A 19,379-nucleotide genomic window follows, 5' to 3' on the forward strand; every position below is an offset into this window, starting at 1 on the left:
AAATTAAACTAGAGCATGCAAGGGATCACTTATGCATATATGCAGCCACACGTATTAATTGCTATCGATAACGAAATTTTAACTTTGTTTCTGCAAAAATACGTTTTTCTTTTTTTTTGCTACAATATCTATTTTTTCTTTTGTTTTTTAATTCAAATAAAAATACGTTTCTACTGATAAAAACAAAAATTCATTTTCTGACCTAAAAATTTTTACAAACTTTTAATTTTTAAATATAAAATATAACAAGGAGAAAAAAAACCGAGATAAAAAGAACAATTAAGTGCAGGATAAGTGCAGAAAGTGCAGAGCACTTTGGCTGCGTTCGGTTTGGCGTTTACAGCGCTTATAAGCATCATTATTTGACCTTGTTTAACATTTGATAAACAACAAGGACGAAATGATGTAAGCGCCAAAGCGAACGCAGCTTTAGAAGATATTTATATATCGCGGGGGCAAAGGGCAATCGTGTTAGCGTGAAAAGCTGTGCAATGATATCGACAATTATCGTTAATTGTTTGAGAATCCCTGTACTGAACTATAATACAACTAGAATGTGCACTGCCATTATTCACCCAGGCAGAAAGCGATTCTGAGATAGCATGATAAAGGGTCACCTCTCTCTTTCTAATCATAATGTATTTCTAACCGGCCGTTCATGGCCGAGACCACCTCTCTTTTTCTAACTAATCACCTCTCTCTTTCTAACCCATCTAGATTTGTTCTCTCTCTCTTTCGGGAATACATTCTGGCTGCCAGTACACATTCCAGTTGTATTATAGTCGAATGATTCTGACCGATGCAAGGAACTTTAGCTTGGTTTGCTGTTAAAGCGCTGTATTTAGCCATCACACGAAGATAGCAGTACCTATCGCGACTCAGTTGCATGCTTGCATAGTGACGTCTATATGTGATTGATTGATAACTACTAATTACTAATTGTAATCATTTAACGAATTGATCAGTCATACGAAATATAAATATAAGAATAAAATAGAAGAAAACAGCTTGACACCAATCACGTGACTGATTCTAAGATTTTGATTGGTGCATGCAAGGAATCGAGGAATAAAATAATGCACCATATCAAACAAAAATCAACAGTACGGTTGTCGTCTTCGAGTCTACTGTCAATCCATCGCGATAAGGTTATACGTGACTGAAAAATTCTGCTGACGTCAACGTACTTACTCTTACTGATGCCGAACGCATTGAACATCGCAAAAGCCATAATCGCGCATAGGCGCGGATGCACAACTATACGATCGACTCCTTCGAGCGATATTCTTTTTTTTTGTTCTTCCTTTTTATATAGCGCCTGCTTTCCGCTGAGAGTTAAGACGGCCAGGCCAGAATCCAATGCTGTAATATAATTTCTTTTTAATTTAGAATAAATCTCTATGTTGACCCATGCAGGAAATTAAGTTGTGTTGAACACGTTACGATTGGACACAGCGACCGAGGCTTTCTAGTTTCAAGCGCTGTGATTGGTTTGTGTCCAATCGTAACGTGGTCAATCGAGTGCCACCCGTTGAGCCAGATCTTCATCAATCTCGATAAACGTCCTTGGCAGGATGATTGAGCGGATAGCATGTGAGAATCACACAACTTAATTTCCGACATACAAAATATTTATTTGAAACGAGAACATTCAATCGATTAATTGCTTGACTGACTTGCCGTACATAAAAACTGTGCGACGCTTTTGCGCACGTGACCGGTTCCGATCTATGGATATTACGTATATATACGCTTTTAATCGGGTGAGCTCGACGTTTCGAATTCAACACTGGACACTCCGGAAATTCGCGTGCTCCGACATTTACTCCGATTCTACTTTATGCACCTTCATTTTCTTCCGATTCTTAACAACTGCTCCGATCGCAAGACGATACGAATTAAAAGTCGCGGTAGCCGCACAGTCTTTTTCTTCTAACTACTTCTTCTTCCTACTAGGAGCTATACAGCCTGTGTCCACACTCGGAACTTTAAGGCAAGCCCATAGGTGTGTCATCGAAAATTAAATAAAAAATCGAGGTGCTTCCAAAACGTAACGGAAGTTAAAAATCCAAAATCGAGGTGCTTCTAAAACGTATAACGATCTACAATGCACGATAGTAAAACACCCGGCGGATTTCGTCACCTTTTTCAAAAAATGATGCAAATGGAACAGAAGATGTCCGTTTCGATCAAGCTGTCCAACAACAAACAACACTCTGGAGTCTGGACCATGGTGGAAGGACTCTGGTGGTCGCGGATCCGCGGTGCTGCCTCCTAACGTTACCTTCTATAGAGATATAGAATACTTTAAATCGGAATGACGGGGGGAATGTTTTGGAACCTTGAACGAAACTGCAGATGTTTTCTAGAGTTTTCACGCGCGCCGTGACTTCGCCGTTTGATATCGCGCGTCTCGTACTCCACTACGACAAAAACTAAACGAAACGCCGAAAAATGGGGACTGACGGAAACTGGCCCAGGCGCAAGCTCAAGTGTGCGAGTCAGGCGGAAATATTGCGATCGCATCAACGAGATGACGACTTCGTGAAATACCTGCGGGACAAGCTGTCCGAGGTATCGGCGAATCTCGGAGTGCACAGAACTTCGTTGGCTCAGCTGATCCGGTCGGACGTTCCGTACAAATTGCTGTATTTCGCCTTCACGTCGGGCATGGGCAATCAGACGCTGGGCGAGGAGTACACCGGCATAGTGCAGGCCAATTTGGAGCAACGCAGAGTCCCGACGTTAACTGTACGTTCTCGACTCGAGAGAGAGAGAGAGAGAGAGATTAGGGGCGAGCCTTTCCGATAACTCAATTAAAATCTGACTTGTTTTTTTTTCTCCTAGGTGAGAGTACTGGCTGCAATTTTAGAATGCCTCGGCGAGAGAATGTTGCTCAAATTACTGCGACAGTTGCAAGCGTACGTGAATCATCCCCGTAGCGAGTTGACGCCAGCGGCAACAACGTTTCTAAATACCTTACTGTCCAAGCTGCGCACGATGATACCCATAGTTGTGTTATTCCACAAAGGGTTATTTTACATTTATGGTAGATATTACAGCCTGGGTAAGAGAGTTGCCGGATTAGATTATACAAAGGTGAGTTTTCAAAAAGCTCTAAAATGTTTGGTGACAAATTTATATTGCAATCTTATTATATATTTACAATGATTTAAAGGTATATGGCCCCCGACCGATGGACACTGTCAGCTGGGGATTGAGATTATTAGGTGTCGCTACTCTAATCCAGTGTCTGTTGAGAATTTGGCAGAGTGGCGCAGTGCAAGATACCGCTGCTGTAAATATACCAAGTGTTAAATGCAGCGGTCACAATTGTCAATTGTGCCTCGAGGCAACAGCAACGACCGCGACGCTGTGCGGTCATCTGTTTTGCTGGAACTGTCTTAGCGAGTGGTTACGTGTCAAACCATATTGTCCATTCTGTAGGGAGTACGTACCACCATCGAGAATCGTCCATGTGATGAATCTGTAATTTTCTGTGATATAATAGATTATATTCCTTGAACACATACATAACGCGGAGACTTGTATATATTTATATGTACTTATATGATGTTTTACAAATAATTAATATATTTTCAAGACAAATACGATATCTTTAAAATAAAAAGAATCTTAATTATTAAGTATTTTTTTATTCGTTTTTTTTTTATTGTCTCAAAATCTGGGGTTTTCGAAACTTTTTTATCAAACAAATTTAAATCCTCTCTGTAAGTTTACGAAGATATTCATGATTGATTATAGTAAGAATTAGTACTAATTTTTTATGGGAAGAGATAACTCTAATAATATATTTACCTATGTAGATATATACAAAAATATCAAGTTTTATTCAATTATTTCTGCACAAGTCGTGCTACATCTTATATGTATAACAATCCAATTTTGAGAAAAACAGTTATGTACAATCTCTTCTCATTTTCATTTTATAAACTCATTTTATAAAATCATCAATAGGACAAAAAAGTATTATTAACAATACAATTGATTTTTTTGCTATTCTAAGATTCTTTGTTTTATGTTTTTCTGCTATAAGCCAAACATTTTTTAAGTTACGATTTTCTTGCTTAGCTTACTGACATCTAACAGTGGTGTTTGATCACGATTAGATATGAATCAACAAATTAAAGATAAGATGCATAATATTTTTATCCTGTACATGCGATTAGAGAAAATGAGGACTAATTGGAATACAAAAAATGCTTGGATGATCTTAGAATAGAAAAAATTCAGTATAAATTCATGCTCTTGGAAAGCCGCTCAATAAAATTTGTCACTAGGATGTGCGTTGAATGGAAGTCATCCCGACAATATTTCCGATATATTGGCTTATACCACTTGATTCGTCCTTCAATCGAAATCCATGAGGTCCATAAGCCTTATAAAATATGTTTCGAAGACAGTGCAACCGTTCTCTACGTCTAGAATTAAAATATTTAATATAAGATGCGCAACTTTTACAAGAAAAACAATACACGATTCGAGAAATTTAGAAGCTGAAAACTCACTGTGTATGTGATACACAAGTCTCATCGTCATTTACGTTTGCGCTGCGTTCCTGCGACATTCGTCGAGTTCTACGGCAAGTGGCACATGATGGCTTGCAATCTGAATCGGGCGCCAATACATTGTCTAGGTGTAGAGCATTAGCGGTCGTTGAACCACACAGACTGCCAGTCCCTGTTACCAGTTGCCACGAATCGCCTGAAGACGTCGAATCGTTTCGCTGACGAACATGCGGATTACGCGGTATAGGAACACCAATCGGTGATGTACGATTTGTGGATAACGATGGGCGCGATTCCTGTACGGCGCCACCGTCCTTGTTTGGAGATATATTAAATGTTCCGTGTGCAACATTTCTGTAACATATACAAAAATATGTTAGAAATCTGGGTCTGATCGGATATACAGCAGAGCATATTAATATGAAAATGCCGCAATAGTTAAAGAAATAATTAAAATAATCATACACATTGTTTCGTGAGTCATCTTGATTGTCCACGGAATCGATAAACACAGCTGGCGATGAATCACCATCCACGCTATTCTGTTCAATAGAACTGGACGAACTGTTCTTTGGACTGAAACTGGAATTCGTAATGATTTCGAAGGAATCGCTGTCAATAAAGAATGTTTCCGATTCGCTATGCCTCGACGTTCTCTCGTAATGTTTGTGTATGCTGAACTGTTCGCTCTCAATGTATTTTAAGAAATCAAAACAAAAGAAAAGTATTTCCTCTCCTTTGTTGAGTCGATCCGCTAAGTCATGCCCGAAGAGCATCCAATCGTAGGCGATGGTATAATACAGTAGCTGGTACGAATCCAATGTCGTATGAATAGCCCCGTCGGCCCAGAGGCTAATTCTCAGTAATGAAATAAATAGCGGCGTACGGTCCCAACCTGCACAAATAACACACATTAACTCACATTCTAAAATATTTATATATTTTGGGAATTCTAACAGAACAATATGTTCCCGTACCTGAGATACAGTGAATCAGTAATCCGTTGTTACTATCGTTCAGATATCTCAGTATTAATTTTAAATAGTTCTGCGTTAATTTGACTAGATTCCATTCTGTATACTGATCCCAGTTGACTCGTAATTGACTGGAGATTGTGTCTTCAGGTACGCATATTGGCGCGTCTATGTAATTCTGGCACCAGTTAAACACCAGATCCTTCGATCGGTAATCTCGGTCTCTAAACTCCTTGAAGAATTCACATCCAGGATACGGCAGTGAAATGAGGTTAAAGTTGCTGTACCGCCTCTCTTGGTCTACCTTCTCCGACGACGTTACGCTGAGTACCGAACAAAAGAGCTCTGTTTAAGGGCCTCTAGAAGTGGATTCATAGAATAAAACAGATTGCTCATACTAAGAACTATTATTATGGAAATTTACTCTGTGCTCGTGAAGATGTACACCTTTTTACTCGAATAGCTATTGTCTATGCAGTTTTTTTTTCTTCTGGAGAAGCGCTATACGTGCTTCATCCTAAACATTATTATTGCAAGCTATAATTTTCACTCGATAATTCAATCAGTTATTGAAATAAATAGTTTTACTATAGAGCCATCTTGTTTTTCTTCTATTCTCGTTGCATACAAAAAAAACAACTTTTTTTACATCTCTTTTAACAATTACACTATTGGGTTCTTCCAATTGCTAAACGACAGTTATAACAATTTAGATAATGCCTAGCCCTCTACAAGTATTCACTTTACGACATGTACAAATACAAGAGAGACACTTAGTGTCATTCTTACGTCATCCCATATTTAACTTTCTTCTTCTCGACCATGAAGTCTACGATGGTTCCTACATTAAGAGTCTTGAGGAGTTCTATATCATAATATCTAACTTTATTTTTCAAGTCAGTGAGCTTCGTTTCTTCCCTGGGTAAATTCTCTTCCATCTGTGTGACTGGCTGTGCTGAATTGGTACCGCTGGCGCTGCCGCTGCCGCTAGCTACACTAGACAGCAAGAAATCTAATCCGGCTCTACCGAACATTTCTGGGCTGCTGGACAATGTTGAGGATCTGCATACGTGCCTACCCTTGTACAGTATCACTGGCACCGGAAATCTCGAGCGGCATCTGGCAAATCTTGAATGTGTCATCAGCTTGTTAAGCTTATTCTTAAAATATATACTCTCGTACGTATTTTCCACCGCACATGGCAGTGGCACTGACATGTCGCGGGTCTTTGAATTGCGAAACTTGTCATGTTCCAATATTATAAGGTAGCTGGGATAATGCGCACAAAGGTCACCGCTGGTGTTGTCTATCGTAGAGTAATCATAGTCGAAGGCCGCAAGCAGCATGCACCTCTGCATGATTTCCTGATTCTGTAAGAAGATAAGTGGTCCGCTGAGTTCACAAGAGTTTTTAATATCGGCGTGCTTAATTGTAAAATACATGCAAATACAAGAGAAAAATGCACAAAAAAAAACATGAAACAACTACCGTGACGTCCACATCCTTGGTTCTGTATGTGTTCTTTGCAAAGTGGGTGATGAGATTTCGCAGACTATCTATACCGATCTCAGTCATGATTTGTTGTGGCTTGAACTAGACGCGTTCTCTCGCTCGCAGTAGAAACTCGCCCGAGATATCTTTCCAGGGAGGCACTATGATTCTTATTACTGTCGAATTCACACGGCATTAGTCGCTAGTATCTATCTCGCATGACAGGGACATGACACAAGCACTGAATTCAAGGTATACATATACACGTGGCATTGCCAATCGACATCTATCGAACTCTTTTTCGTCACAATCCATCTTCAAACGTCGACACAATCTTCCATGCATGTAGAACGTAATAACGTATTATTTCTGTAGACAATAATTTTTACCTGTAATACGTGCAACTGTTGGAATACAAAAGTCTTTATTCAAAAATTCCTATTGCACATTTATATCCACACGAGCTTCTTCGCGTATCTAAGAGCTACCAAAAAAAAAACACCGAGAAACGTCAGGATGAAAATAACACAAAAACTTTTCCAAACATAGGTACTCTACGCCGAAAAACATGCGCGTTATTCATCCCGCGATATTTCGTATGTTTATAAATTTGCTGATATTATAAAATGTGAAAAATTGGAGCGCGAAGAAAAATAAAAAAAATTTTTTTTTAAATAAATATATTAAATTTTGTGAATTTTGTATTTCTTGAAAGGTCTCAACGCAAGAGTAGCGAGCGCGCGATCAATTCTCTCTCGCGAACACGCGATTCCCTCTCCTGACACTGCAAAAGCATGTATAACCTATCAACAACACTGGCATGTGCCATCGGAGTCGCTGAAAAACATATGCGGCATTTAAATTCCCACCACGTCGGGGACGAGACGCTACGACGTGCCGTCGTCGGGATTACTGCACGGTCCGCGCGTTTCCGCGACGACGGGAGATACGCTCCCGGGATTCCGATGACACGGGGAAAATCTGCGACGCGAGTGCAGCCCGAGTGTCCGCGAGCATTTTTCAATCGAAAGTCGCGGTTTCAGCTGAGAGATACCCGTAAATACTCGCATGCTCCACCCCGGCGTACACGGGAGGCGAAGAGACTCGGCTCACGCGGCACGCACGTCTCGGCACGTTCGAATTGTCAATCGGACGAACCGTCGAAACGCGATTATCACGCGGTTGCCCTATCACGGTCACGTTCCCGTGCATTCCCGTACTTTTAAGGTTATCCTGGCCATGATTGCCCTCTCACGTCGGAGAGGGGGATCGGTTAACAGCCGCCTGCCCGTAGGTTAGCGAGCGAATTGAAATCCAACACGTGGCGACTGCTCGCGCTAAATTCAAATTTGCGCGCATGTGCTCGTATATAAGTTTATAAATACTCCTTTCTAATATATTTATATATTATCTTTCGAAAGAATATTTGTTGTTCATAATAATTTATGTGAAAATACATATAATATAAGTTTACTTTAAAATCCATGTTGTAAGGAATCTATGTTTAATGTATATCAAGAAATTAGAGCAATATAGATTTGCTCTCTGCAAAATAAAAGTTTAGTCCAGTTCAATATGTAACAACAAAGAAGAATCTGATAACAATGTCTAATTCCGTACAAAGTACGGGTTTCTTCCTTGAAAAGTTTCTTTTGTCTTCACCTCTATAATATCTAATCGCAGATTATCGATCAAACGATATAATTGATACATTTATAATTGAACGTGTCCTCTCTGTATTATGGAACTGTTCGGAATAGATTCCGATCGGAATTATTTCGTTTTCCCTGGAAATCCATTCTAATCACTTCATAATATATATGTATACCGTACTGCAGGTGATGAGTGATGCCTCGTGAATACCAAATAGAGTTACTGACTGAGCACGCTTACCGAACCGAGCGACAAGTGGTACAGCGCTGAGCGGCGCGATGGCGCCAGGTGTGTCGCGGTCGGCGGCGCGCGCACGCGCAGACGCGCCGCGTACCGCGGACCGGCGGAATTGGAACTGGCGCAGTCCGACCGCGAGGAACGCGCCCGCGGCTCCGCTCGCAATATGGCGAGTGTGCGATGAGGGGCTGTCGCATCGTGCGTGCCTCGCCTCGTCTCGCGCGCTGTAGTGACGTTCGTTGATCGTGTCGTTCGGCGGCGAGGAATGCTGACAGTAACGCGGGCTCGTGGCCGCCCGTCGTGAATCGGGTGCGCGTCTCTCGCGTGATCGTGTCGACGGTGACGAGGGCGACGGCCGACGGCGACGGCGGCAGCGGGTAGCGGCAGCCGCGGCGGCGACGGCGACGACGTCGCACGCCGCCCCGACGTGAGGGTGAAGCAGCAGCGTTCGCCGCGACGTTCGTGCGCCGCGGGCGCGACGGGGGTGAACGTGTGAAACGAAGGTAAACAAACGGCATGAGCGCGGTACTCGGCGGCAGTGTCGGCGGCGGCGAGACCGCGCCGGCGACGGCCGCCCTCCTGGAGCCGCCGGACGTCGAGAGCATCCTCGAGGAGAAGAACCAGCTCATCAGCCGCCAGTACGCCGAGATCGAGCGACTGCAACGCGAGCTCGCCGATGTCGTCGGCGAGCGGGACGCCCTGCTCTGCGAGGTGTCGAAATTCAAGTTCGAGCGCGAGATGACCGACCTCAAGCGGCTGCACGATGACAGGTACGCGCGCCCGCTCTTAACTCTTTTCTTTTCCTCTCACTCTCGCCACTCTTTGATCGCCGCCTCCTTCTCCTCCTCCCACACGTCGTTGTCGGAAAGAAGGTAGAAACGAGGAATCGCACTCCCCGTACACTTGTTCTTTTTTTTTCAAGCAATTCCTCCTGCCCTTTTTCCCCCCGCGACTCCTTGTTTAAACGCGGAAAGTGTAACGCGGCGTAGCCTGAGAAAAACCTGGCCTCTCCGATCCTAGCGAGAAAAAAATTTATTTTTGCCGGCGTGAAAGTGCTTTCCTTCCTCTCTGATTCTACGTCTATATATTTTTCTTTATATCAATAGTCGCGGTTTGGCGCATTTCTCACGTCTCTTGTATCTGAACGATGCAAAACAGCGGGCGGTTTCGAGCCTTTTGAGGTGAGACCGGCAGATAGTGGCGAAAGTGTGTTGGAAACGTAAAGAACTGGCGAGAATAGAGAGATCTGTTCATCCCATTTTTTTATATTTTTCGCGTTTAAAACGAGATAGAGTAGATAGAGCGAGTAACTGTGTAAGTGCCACGGAAAAACCCACATTTTCTCTCTTTCAAATGAAATAATGGGAGGTACAAAAAAAAGTTGTAGCGTAACACAGTAACTTCTTAACACGTACATTCTTGTTTATTTGTACCTTCGCGGCGGGAACGAGAGAGAGAGAGAGAAAGAGAATCAGGCAAAATGCGGAAACCGAAAAAGGGCGTATCCACCCGCGTTTTCCCGCGCATTTAGGCCGCGTTTCTTTTTTTCGCCCGTCGACTTTCCAGGCCGATCTATCCGCGTTTCGCGTCGTCGTTTATTTCCCGGTTTTCGGCGCGATCCGCCGTAGAAAATCCAGCGTGAATCACGTTACCTAGGGGTGGTTCACCCTCACTCCCGCAAGTCACGGGCGAGTCACGTCCCTCCTACCCTTCCTCTCTCGCTTTCTCTCCCCTTCTGAAAAAGCCATCAGATGTCAATCATTGTGGAATTGATATTGCACCGGCGATATCGCGAGGGCGTTCTCGCGCGAATTTTTCCATCGCGTCTGACGGATATCGTATCGCGAAGCGCGAGGGATGCAATTCGCACGGCGTATAACGCACAGAACGAGAGAGATATCGTTTCTCGGATTAACCCTTTTGTTTCGCGACGTTGTTTCCGCCTATTACGATCGAACGTCGACTGGCATTGCCATACGTCGCGAGCTCTCTCGCCTCTCTCGTCGGTCAAGTATTTTCCCCCTTGGTTCAACAAGTAGCCGGGTGTAGATCAACCGAAAGAGTTGAAACCGGCGAAACGTGTAAACTCTCTTCCCATGTTCTTCCTCGTTTCTCTAATTATTGTAGAAAAATGAAGGCACACGGAAGGATATTTTTTTTCAACTCGGATTCTATTCCCGTCGAATATGGGATTATTAATTTGTGTGTCTGCGGATACCTATTCCCGCTACATATAGCTTTTTAATGCGCAAAATTAATGCGCCTGACGCATCATTTCCTTCGAATGACATTTTCTCGATCAATTTTGTGATCGAGGAAATTGAATATTTTTTTAATTGAAAATGTCAAAGAAATTTACCGTTCATCTCATTGTTTCAATTTTAATATTGTATGTCCTCTCAAATACTTAATGCAGTATTTCATTAAATCGATATTTATTTGAAGCTAAAGCGTCCGTTTTTCCCTTTTCAAATTTAGTTCTTGTTTTCTTATTTTAATCCGGGGATTACGAATATCTCAGACGATTTTTTTAACAATATGTATTGTTAATAAAACAAAAAAATTATCAATATTTGAAATATCAGAAGATTCTACACGCAACAAAACGATTATCCGATTTTTGAGGTACCCACTATTCGCTTAATGTCATATTATGAAAATAACCATGACGCGATGACTCGTTCTGTTTAGCCGCGCATTTCGTTTCATCGACGTTGTACATCGACGTTTCCCAGGGAATATTTAATACGCTGTCGCGCGTATGAAACCGTGACAATAACGTGAGTTATTAAAGCGTACGCAAAAGAGAGGATCCTCGCGCGCTTGTTCGCCGCTATCAATGTGCAAGCGCGTGCCCAGATAAATTGATAATTTACGGACGGGAGAGGGGTGGCGAGGAAGGGGCAGGAGGGAGGATAGGTAGAGCACTTCGCATCGTGTTCGAGCTATTGAATTACAGATAGAGGCTGCGCGAACCGCCTAGTCGCTAATGCGATACGCATTCATTCGACTATACGTGGCGGACACGAAATGTCGTGGAATATGATTATCCGGCGGGCTCGCGGTTTATATTCCCGTTTCCTTTCCCACCTTGTAAAACGCCAGACTGGCGGAGCGATGAGAGACAGAAATTTTGCCTGCGACGGTTCAACTGACGACGGCCGGGAACCTGCAGTATCGCCGAGGCGAGACGTTTAATTGATACAACTAATTACCAGCCAGGTGTATATAAGCTAATTCTCCGAGCCGCGTTTTCCTAACCGCCTCGCTTCCCAGGGAAGGAGTCTTTCCAACGGCAAAACGCGCATCGTGAAACTTGCTTGTCGAATATTACATTTAATTTGCTATCGCATACCGCTCCATACACGGCTTCCGAGTGATATGGAATTAATGTAGAAATTCTATTCACAACCCGTTGACAGTCGTGCGTTATGCACCGTCTGTTTCCTCTCTGCGGATACGCCGCCGCGCTTAATTAAAAGCGTTATAAGTAGCGCTCGTCAGGAGGAAACGGACCACGTTGCAAGAGACCGCATCATACCTTAATAAGGACAACTCGAATGCGTATGCTGCATTTATAAGCGCGTGTACTCCCCTAACGCATTGTCGTGAGAGTTGCGTAGGGAGTGTTGTAGTGTAGACGCAACGAGACCTGGTAAAGGCAGCAGGCGCGTATCGTCCATCTGGAAAAAGAGTGCGCGCACGAACACGCGTAAAGACGTTCCCACAAGATAGACCTCCTGTGGGAGGGATAACAAACGCGCGCGATACGCGTGTTGTTACGCGCGGTGTACGCTATAATAATAATAATTGATAATTGTATATCGGGGCACCTTGCGCTCCCCCCCGTCGCGTCTTTCTACCGCGACAGATAGGTATGTAATCTTTCCCTTCCGATGCGCTCGCCGATTCGACACCGTTCAACGAGAAACGTAATCCTCACTCGAGAGTAGCTGCTCTGCTCTCGACGTTCTTATACATATTGTGAGTGTTTTTTTTTTCTAGCAAGAGATGACACAGATGACACAGTATAACACAGTGAATCATTTCATCTTTGTTTTTAACATTGACAAACAACAAAGACGGTGAATGATTCACGGTTGTAAGCTTACACTATCATCCGTGTCTCTTGCTACAAACAATCTCTCTTCTCCCTTCCCCCCTCTCTTTCACGCGCGCGCGCGCGCGCGTTTAATGTGATATCTATAATCATTTTGAATGCTAAACGACCGTTTGATATTTGAACGACCGTTACGATGCGTCGCGCCTCTCTGCTGACGAGATCGGTTTCGCGCGCGACTTTTAAACGGGTAGAGCAAAAATCAACGGGCCGCAGATCTAAGCGCTTAGCGATCGCCTGGCGGCAAAAAAGAGTCCCCAAAGCGGTGACCTTGAGGGCATCCTATTGACCTGCTGGGGATCTCTGCTTTGAAGCCGTCTAACTTTACTAAGCTCGTGATTTAATACATCTGGGTTGCAGAACCGGTCCGTCCCGAAACTTCGGAAACTTCCCGTGTAGTCTCGTGTGAGCTCTTTATCTCGCGTCCGCGCGCACGCCCAATTGTGAGCGGTATCGCGGTACAACGTGCGTGGAAACTACCGCCTTTCTCTCTCTCTCTCTCTCTCTCTCTCTCTCTTTTGCAAAATGCTAATCGAGCAAACACGCGTGACGCGAACGTCGTGGCCTGATCGTATTCTTTCTCCGCGCGACGTCGGCGCCGTTCGAGACCTCCGAAAACGGTTTCTCGAAGCGAAAAAAAGAACCACTCGCGCAACATTCAATAGCGTATCTTCGTCCGTAAAAAGAGATCGCGAGCGTTTCGATTACGACGTTACTGCGCGACGCGAGGTCGACCGGTCACGCCAAATATATCCCGCAACATAGTTTGCTTCTGGCCTCCGGTATACGATCGGGAGGTTGAGAGATATTTGACACAGATTCGCGGGCCGCTCGCGACGCATCCGGCGTGTCCATTGTTTCCAGAAATTTATTGCGCCCGCGATGTCGCGGGAATTTAGACGAATGTCAGACTTTCATGTACGTTATCGAGCGCGCGCGCGCGTACTCTCGCACGCGAAATAAAAGTCCCTCCGAAATTCGATAAGTAATTACATTTTCTAACGTCATTGTGCTCCTTCTCTCTATACGCATTTTATTCTTAACTTCATCAGCTGTGCAAACAGTTCGCCTCGAGTGTCGCTTGTAAAATGAGTTCTCCCTTTCGCGTTTGACGTCAATTCTTATCAAGGTTGAAATTACGTAAAATGAGAAAAGATATGCAGTTTCTACAATATCCGCTATTTCGTAAAGGAAAGAAAAAAAAAGATATAAATAATTATGACTATTCCATTGCATAACGGAGATTTTGAATAATACACGAGCAGACACTTATAAATATTATTCAAGTCACGGCTCGAGTTGCTTTAATTAATTTTTTTATGAAGATTATACGCGGCTGCGATTTTTTTTCACGCCAAAGAAATTGCTCAAGTTGAGATAACGACATCGCGTATGCGTTTTGAAGCGAGACGCGCCGCGAGGAAACTGCTCAAGGATTTAAACGCCTCTTCTGCAGTTTTTCGTTTTTTTCGACGTGCGCGATCGCACAGGCGAACAGCCATATACGTTTCCTCATCTGCGGCGGAAAAAAATCGACTTGGTCACGGCTCGGAAAAACGTGATACACGGTCGAAAAGAGATTTATGCTTCCAAGAAGCGCGGCGAGCGCTTCTGTCTTATAACGCTCTTGTGTCCTCTCCTTACATCTGGTACGAACATGTTTAGAGCGATGGTCTCGGCGCTTACCCTCGGAGCCTTTACTAAACGGTAACAAGTTTTTTTCTCTACATCTATTCTCGTGATATTTCCTGAAGATGCAGTCATAGATTTTCCTGAGGCGAACATCCTCCTGCTTTGGCGACAAATTACGCGCTGTAAAATTTTCTTTAGAGATGTGCTTTAATTTCTCCGATTATTTCATTTAATTTTCGAACTACTTTAGCAACAGCTGTGATTATTTAAGCGAACGCTTGGAGCTATATTCAACATACGATCATAAGATAGCATCTGAAGTCATGCGACTCTTCGTTGCGCAGTCCTTCGATGCTGATTGCATCCTACGAGAGCGGCTCTGCTACTCTTTTTGTCTTCATTGAGTAACATTTAAGCACCTATTGACTCTCGATCACCTTTATCGGATGTGGCAAGGTTTTTTCATGGCGGTTCCAAAGTTCGATTTCGAGTTTCCAATGCAACGGTACGATTAGCCGCGTCCCTTGCGCGACTAATTGACGCCGATTAGCATCGACGATTGCAAAATGATTGCTAATCGTTAATGCAATGCGTACGCGTAGGAATAAAAACGCAGAAAGAGAATGCTGATGTTTTTATTGTCATCGCTTGGTGAGAGAGGATCGCGGCGCTTCTCTGTGTTTTCCTTCTTTCTTTCTCTCTCCTTCACTTCTCTCCGGCGACGACGAAAATAGTTTATTTCCCTGTGGACCAATGCAAGGAGGAGGACTTTGGACTTTTAATCCCACGTCGCTGCCGCACGCGACAAAGTATTGCACTTTACTTGACTGAAATCTGCTATTTGCGGAATATATATAAAGCTTCAAATGCAGGATTATCGCTCGTCGTTTCTTCTTGGAGATTTTTTTTATCTTAATTAACAAAGTTTTTTACTTTCGACGCAATAATGATCGCGGTCGTAATTCTTCTCTTTATTGGTTCTATGAAATTTATATACATCTAAAAAATTAATTTCTGTGTCACAAAAAATTTAATTCTGCTCAAGATTCTATGTAAATTTAATTTAACTTTAGGCTTTTCGATAAAATAACCAAAGGATCTTTAAGAATCGATAATTTAACGGCGAAGGATAAAATTACCCGTAATTCCGATGTTTAAAAGTACTAACCGGCCGTGAACTGTACAATCAGACTCAAGTTAGTTTGTTCTTCTATACGAATATGGTCGAGAAAAAGAGATTGATTTAGCGAGAAATGGGAAATTCTCGCGGCATTAGTTCAGTAGGCGTTGTATAAATCGCATTACCAGATAAACAGGTTCGGCATTTCGGCCAAGGTTGTCGCTCGCAGCGACGCGACGGAGCGTCACTGCCGTTACTGTCACTACCGCATCCCCGCGTCGTGTGCGTGTCGAAGCGGGCGCGTGTTGCGCATCTCGCGGTACGTGTGTACGTGAAATCGTCGCCTTGGAGTTGCCCAGTGGCGCTCAGTCAGCCTGAAAGCTAAAAAAAAGAGTCGTCCGAGTTAAAACAAAAACGTACGTGCCGCGCGAGCGAATCGAGAGTTCAAGGGAAGCCCGTTCTCATTTTGCAAAAGTTTCCCCGTATTCGGTATTGCTATTTTTATACCCGGGGAATAGAGGATCGAATGTCCTCCGAAGAGATTGTCGAACTCCACGGAGCTCTCTCTTTTTCTCTTTATGGACTCCGTAAATGAGCCACTTATACGCTTCTATAGTTAGCCGTTATAGACCACACGGAACGGCAGTCTAAATCCCACAGCTTCCCTGTGACTACTTTTAAAACTCTCCTAGGGCCCTTTGTACCCGCGCTCGCTCCGCGAGCGTATGGTAGCTCTTCAGCGTGTTGTACAGACACGCGCATCGCGTTCGGCGGAGATAAAACGTATACGCGTGCCGATCGAAACCCACATCAGTCGGGGTGTAAAGGTATCTCTCCACCGAATGGCCGATAAACGGAAGCGGGCTGTGCGAGAATCGATGCATGAAGGACTAAAAATGCGAATTGTGCGCGAGACGCGGAACCGACAATGTTACTCGGACACGTAGGGAATTTCCACGTCACCGTCCACGCGTTCTCCGCGTAATCCGCGTGTAACGCGCAGCGCAGCGCAATATAGTTATCGTCGTGCAATATCGCCGCAATGGGGAAACAGAGACTGACAACCGGTAGAATGGACCGCTTAATACCGATTTCCCGGCTACCACCGTGACTATATACAGACATTCGATGTGCGTCTCGCCGACTGTCTGAGATGGACGGTGATTTAAATATGGAAATGGGGCACAATTCGTTGCTCTTCGGTCCGCCCTTTCTGAACTAAATTTCACACACACGCACATGCATGCCAGGCGTCTGCATAATGCACAGACTTCTAATAACGTCGGATCCCGAGATCCGCTTCAGGAAGATACGTACATATATTACATTTATATAGTTGTTGCATTATGCAGCACATTGCTCTTGTATTTATGTGGCTCTTGAGTTTAATATTTGATATGCAAGATGAGAGCATCAACTATACACACATTTTTCATAAATAAACATCTCTCTCTATTTTCCGGACATATATTCACTTCTTCTCCGCGTTCATATAGCTATCGGCGGGTTCGCGCTCGAAAAATGTGCATCACCAGTCTCACCGCGGCGAGTCTTGGGTCTCGTCACGAGACGCTCGACATTAATTAAATTTTTCCTCGCGGCAAGAGAATCACGGTCAAGCACAGTGAGCTTAACCGCATTACTCTTATTTCGTGGTACATGGATGGGTGTATCCAGGGTAGTTTCTCTCGTGGTACATAGAGTCGGTTACATGGACCGGTTAACAGCCCCGGTGTGTGTTATAGATGCGCGCGCGCGCGCGTGGACTAAATGGATCGCAGTATCAAAGCGGCCGTTTGCCGCTTGGCCGAAATATTGCACCGGAGCTGCCCGGTATCGATTACTGATTGAAAGTATTTTGGCTCGGTTAGAGTATAGCTGGCAGAATGTGTATACGTTAGAATCTGGGGCGTTCTAACCGAGTACGGTATATAGACGGCGACTTCGAGACGACCGGTTGATAAGCACTTATAAGGACACGGCCGCGTATCTCTCTCTTCGATCGCATCTAATGCAATCAACGTCGAATGCACGAAATCGCACGGTAAGTATGTCAGCTGTCAACGAAGCGTTCGACAGACAGCGCGCGTTCAGGTGACACAGCGTTACATTTTCTCCTTCATGAAAATTTTATATTCAGCATGTCTTGTCATCACGGATATCTCGTTACTACTTCCCTTTCGCCTCTATCACAAAGTCCATCTAAATAATTAGAAGTAAGATTGCGCTACTTATCCGTATCTCTGAAGAGCGCACGCGGATTCGCTGAAAAGCTTGTTTCTTTTATATTATACTTCGAGGAAACGCTCGCGTCGCGATAGCTCTTTTTACAAACAGAGGGATTGTCACGATTTGCGACAAGAAGTATCGTCACGTACACGAAACCACGCCTATCGCCACGGCGAGCACCCTGTAATTTATGAGGCGTCAAACTCGGGAACTATTGACACGGAATGGTATAGCGCGATACACACGAAACTAAGAGACAAGTGTGATAAATCACCAGATTCTCCGCCGGCTATTGCCGTCGTATTACGCGTCGTCGGCGGCGGCTGGTTTATTGTTATAACACGCCGATGTTATTCCGCAGGGGAAGAGAGAAAGAGACTCGCACGCGCGTACCGTTTATACAATGCGCGCGGAACTGAGGCGTCGAAAGATTTCTATCTGCAGCTAGATATCGTGCGTTGGACAGAGTTATTGAATAGAACGTGCGAAAACATTCTTGCAGTTTCATTGACATGATGCAAAATCGATATTTCCCGACGTGATCTGTCTCGTTCCATTAACAGCATCGCGAGTCTGCACGAAGAGAAAGAGAGATTTGTTAATATCGAACACTTAACGTGCACTTTGCGTGCGGTCTGTTACATAAAAGTATTGCACAAGTCTTGTTATATTCATCAAGTAAGCCAATGGAAATATTGTATAATTTAATATGCATTTTATTAATAAAATTTATTAATTTATTAATTATTAATAAAATTAATTTATTAAAAATTTACTTATATATACAGTAATATACACACATAAATACACATTTTTCATTTTTTTAAATGTTATTTTAAAATTTAATTTTAACCTTTTGTTTGAACTATCTTTGATATAATTAAAAATTTTGTTAAGGTTTCAAATATTTTACTTCGTATTATCTCTATATTTTCCGTCTACATCAGCTTTGCTGTTTCTCGGTGCTGCATTCATCTCTGTAGCCAGCAACTAACAATTCGCTTTTATTCAACGTGGACAGAAATTACTGTAGTTGCACCAGAAATGACGCGGTTGCTTTTGAATTTGAGAATTGTACAGGGTTGAAACGGACGAGAGGGAGAAAAAGGTCGTGAGAAGGGTAGAGTGTCCTCTTCGTAGCGACGTTGTAATTACGCGAGTGCTTTAATGTCTTTGGTCACGCGAGTGTTGAGGATTGTCGATCTTTTTCTTTCTTTTTTTTTTTCATAGAAATGCAGCGGACAAAATTCTTAAATTCGCGTCGCTCTGTAAAAAAAAAATGCGCGAATTATGCAAATTTTTATGCGTACGATGCACGATTGCATTTTTATCTCTGCAACATACGTTTTCTCATGCCTCGGTCGCTTTTCAAGCCCGTCGTTACTTTTCAACAA

The 19,379-nt window shown here is 43.5% G+C and overlaps 3 protein-coding genes and 1 long non-coding RNA gene across 14 annotated transcripts in view; 2 read left to right on the forward strand and 2 right to left on the reverse strand.

Moving 5' to 3' along the window:
- Positions 1-1,287: 1,287 nt before the first annotated feature.
- On the reverse strand, positions 1,288-2,221 carry LOC105459294. The gene is made up of 2 exons (XR_975663.1): positions 2,144-2,221; positions 1,288-1,362 (listed from the first exon to the last, which is right to left on the reverse strand). It is a non-coding gene; the product is annotated as an uncharacterized LOC105459294 (long non-coding RNA).
- A 101-nt stretch (positions 2,222-2,322) lies between these two features.
- LOC105459293 (peroxisome biogenesis factor 10-like) lies at positions 2,323-3,537 on the forward strand. Its single transcript, XM_011705201.1, has 3 exons — positions 2,323-2,751; positions 2,848-3,099; positions 3,179-3,537. Exons 1-3 carry the CDS (start codon positions 2,455-2,457, stop codon positions 3,491-3,493), a joined length of 864 nt encoding a protein of 287 aa, XP_011703503.1. The 5' UTR covers positions 2,323-2,454; the 3' UTR covers positions 3,494-3,537.
- A 722-nt stretch (positions 3,538-4,259) lies between these two features.
- Positions 4,260-12,507, reverse strand: LOC105459298 (myotubularin-related protein 14). Of its 11 annotated transcripts, none has more exons than XM_011705221.1 (7): positions 12,426-12,507; positions 6,992-7,363; positions 6,293-6,873; positions 5,507-5,826; positions 4,995-5,424; positions 4,530-4,883; positions 4,260-4,442 (listed from the first exon to the last, which is right to left on the reverse strand). In XM_011705221.1, exons 2-7 carry the CDS (start codon positions 7,076-7,078, stop codon positions 4,298-4,300), a joined length of 1,917 nt encoding a protein of 638 aa, XP_011703523.1. In that variant the 5' UTR covers positions 7,079-7,363; positions 12,426-12,507; the 3' UTR covers positions 4,260-4,297. The 11 variants fall into 11 exon arrangements, with proteins under 11 accessions (XP_011703523.1, XP_011703524.1, XP_011703522.1 ...); XM_011705222.1 differs by lacking the exon at positions 12,426-12,507 and adding an exon at positions 8,215-8,233; XM_011705220.1 differs by lacking the exon at positions 12,426-12,507 and adding an exon at positions 8,049-8,208.
- Positions 9,401-19,379, forward strand: part of LOC105459295 (IQ motif and SEC7 domain-containing protein 2) — a 41,414-nt gene continuing 31,435 nt past the window's right edge. Inside the window, exon 1 of the mRNA XM_011705202.1 lies at positions 9,401-9,654. Coding sequence (XP_011703504.1) covers positions 9,401-9,654 — 254 coding nt within the window. The remainder of the gene's footprint in view (positions 9,655-19,379) is intronic.

Source organism: Wasmannia auropunctata, unplaced genomic scaffold (genome assembly GCF_000956235.1).
Source record: "Wasmannia auropunctata unplaced genomic scaffold, wasmannia.A_1.0 LD334199.1, whole genome shotgun sequence".
NCBI lineage: Eukaryota > Metazoa > Arthropoda > Insecta > Hymenoptera > Formicidae > Wasmannia > Wasmannia auropunctata.

What these genes read in the sequence shown, in the direction of transcription:
- LOC105459293 (XM_011705201.1), top strand. Translation starts at nt 2,455, where the DNA reads ATGGGGACTGACGGAAACTGGCCCAGGCGCAAGCTCAAGTGTGCGAGT. An exon ending in GCAGAGTCCCGACGTTAACT is followed by an intron (nt 2,752 to 2,847) that starts GTACGTTCTCGA and finishes TTTTTCTCCTAG; the next exon opens with GTGAGAGTACTGGCTGCAAT. An exon ending in CCGGATTAGATTATACAAAG is followed by an intron (nt 3,100 to 3,178) that starts GTGAGTTTTCAA and finishes AATGATTTAAAG; the next exon opens with GTATATGGCCCCCGACCGAT.
- LOC105459298 (XM_011705221.1), bottom strand. Translation starts at nt 7,078, where the DNA reads ATGACTGAGATCGGTATAGATAGTCTGCGAAATCTCATCACCCACTTT. An exon ending in CCAAGGATGTGGACGTCACG is followed by an intron (nt 6,874 to 6,991) that starts GTAGTTGTTTCA and finishes ATCTTCTTACAG; the next exon opens with AATCAGGAAATCATGCAGAG. An exon ending in ACTGATTCACTGTATCTCAG is followed by an intron (nt 5,425 to 5,506) that starts GTACGGGAACAT and finishes TTATTTGTGCAG; the next exon opens with GTTGGGACCGTACGCCGCTA.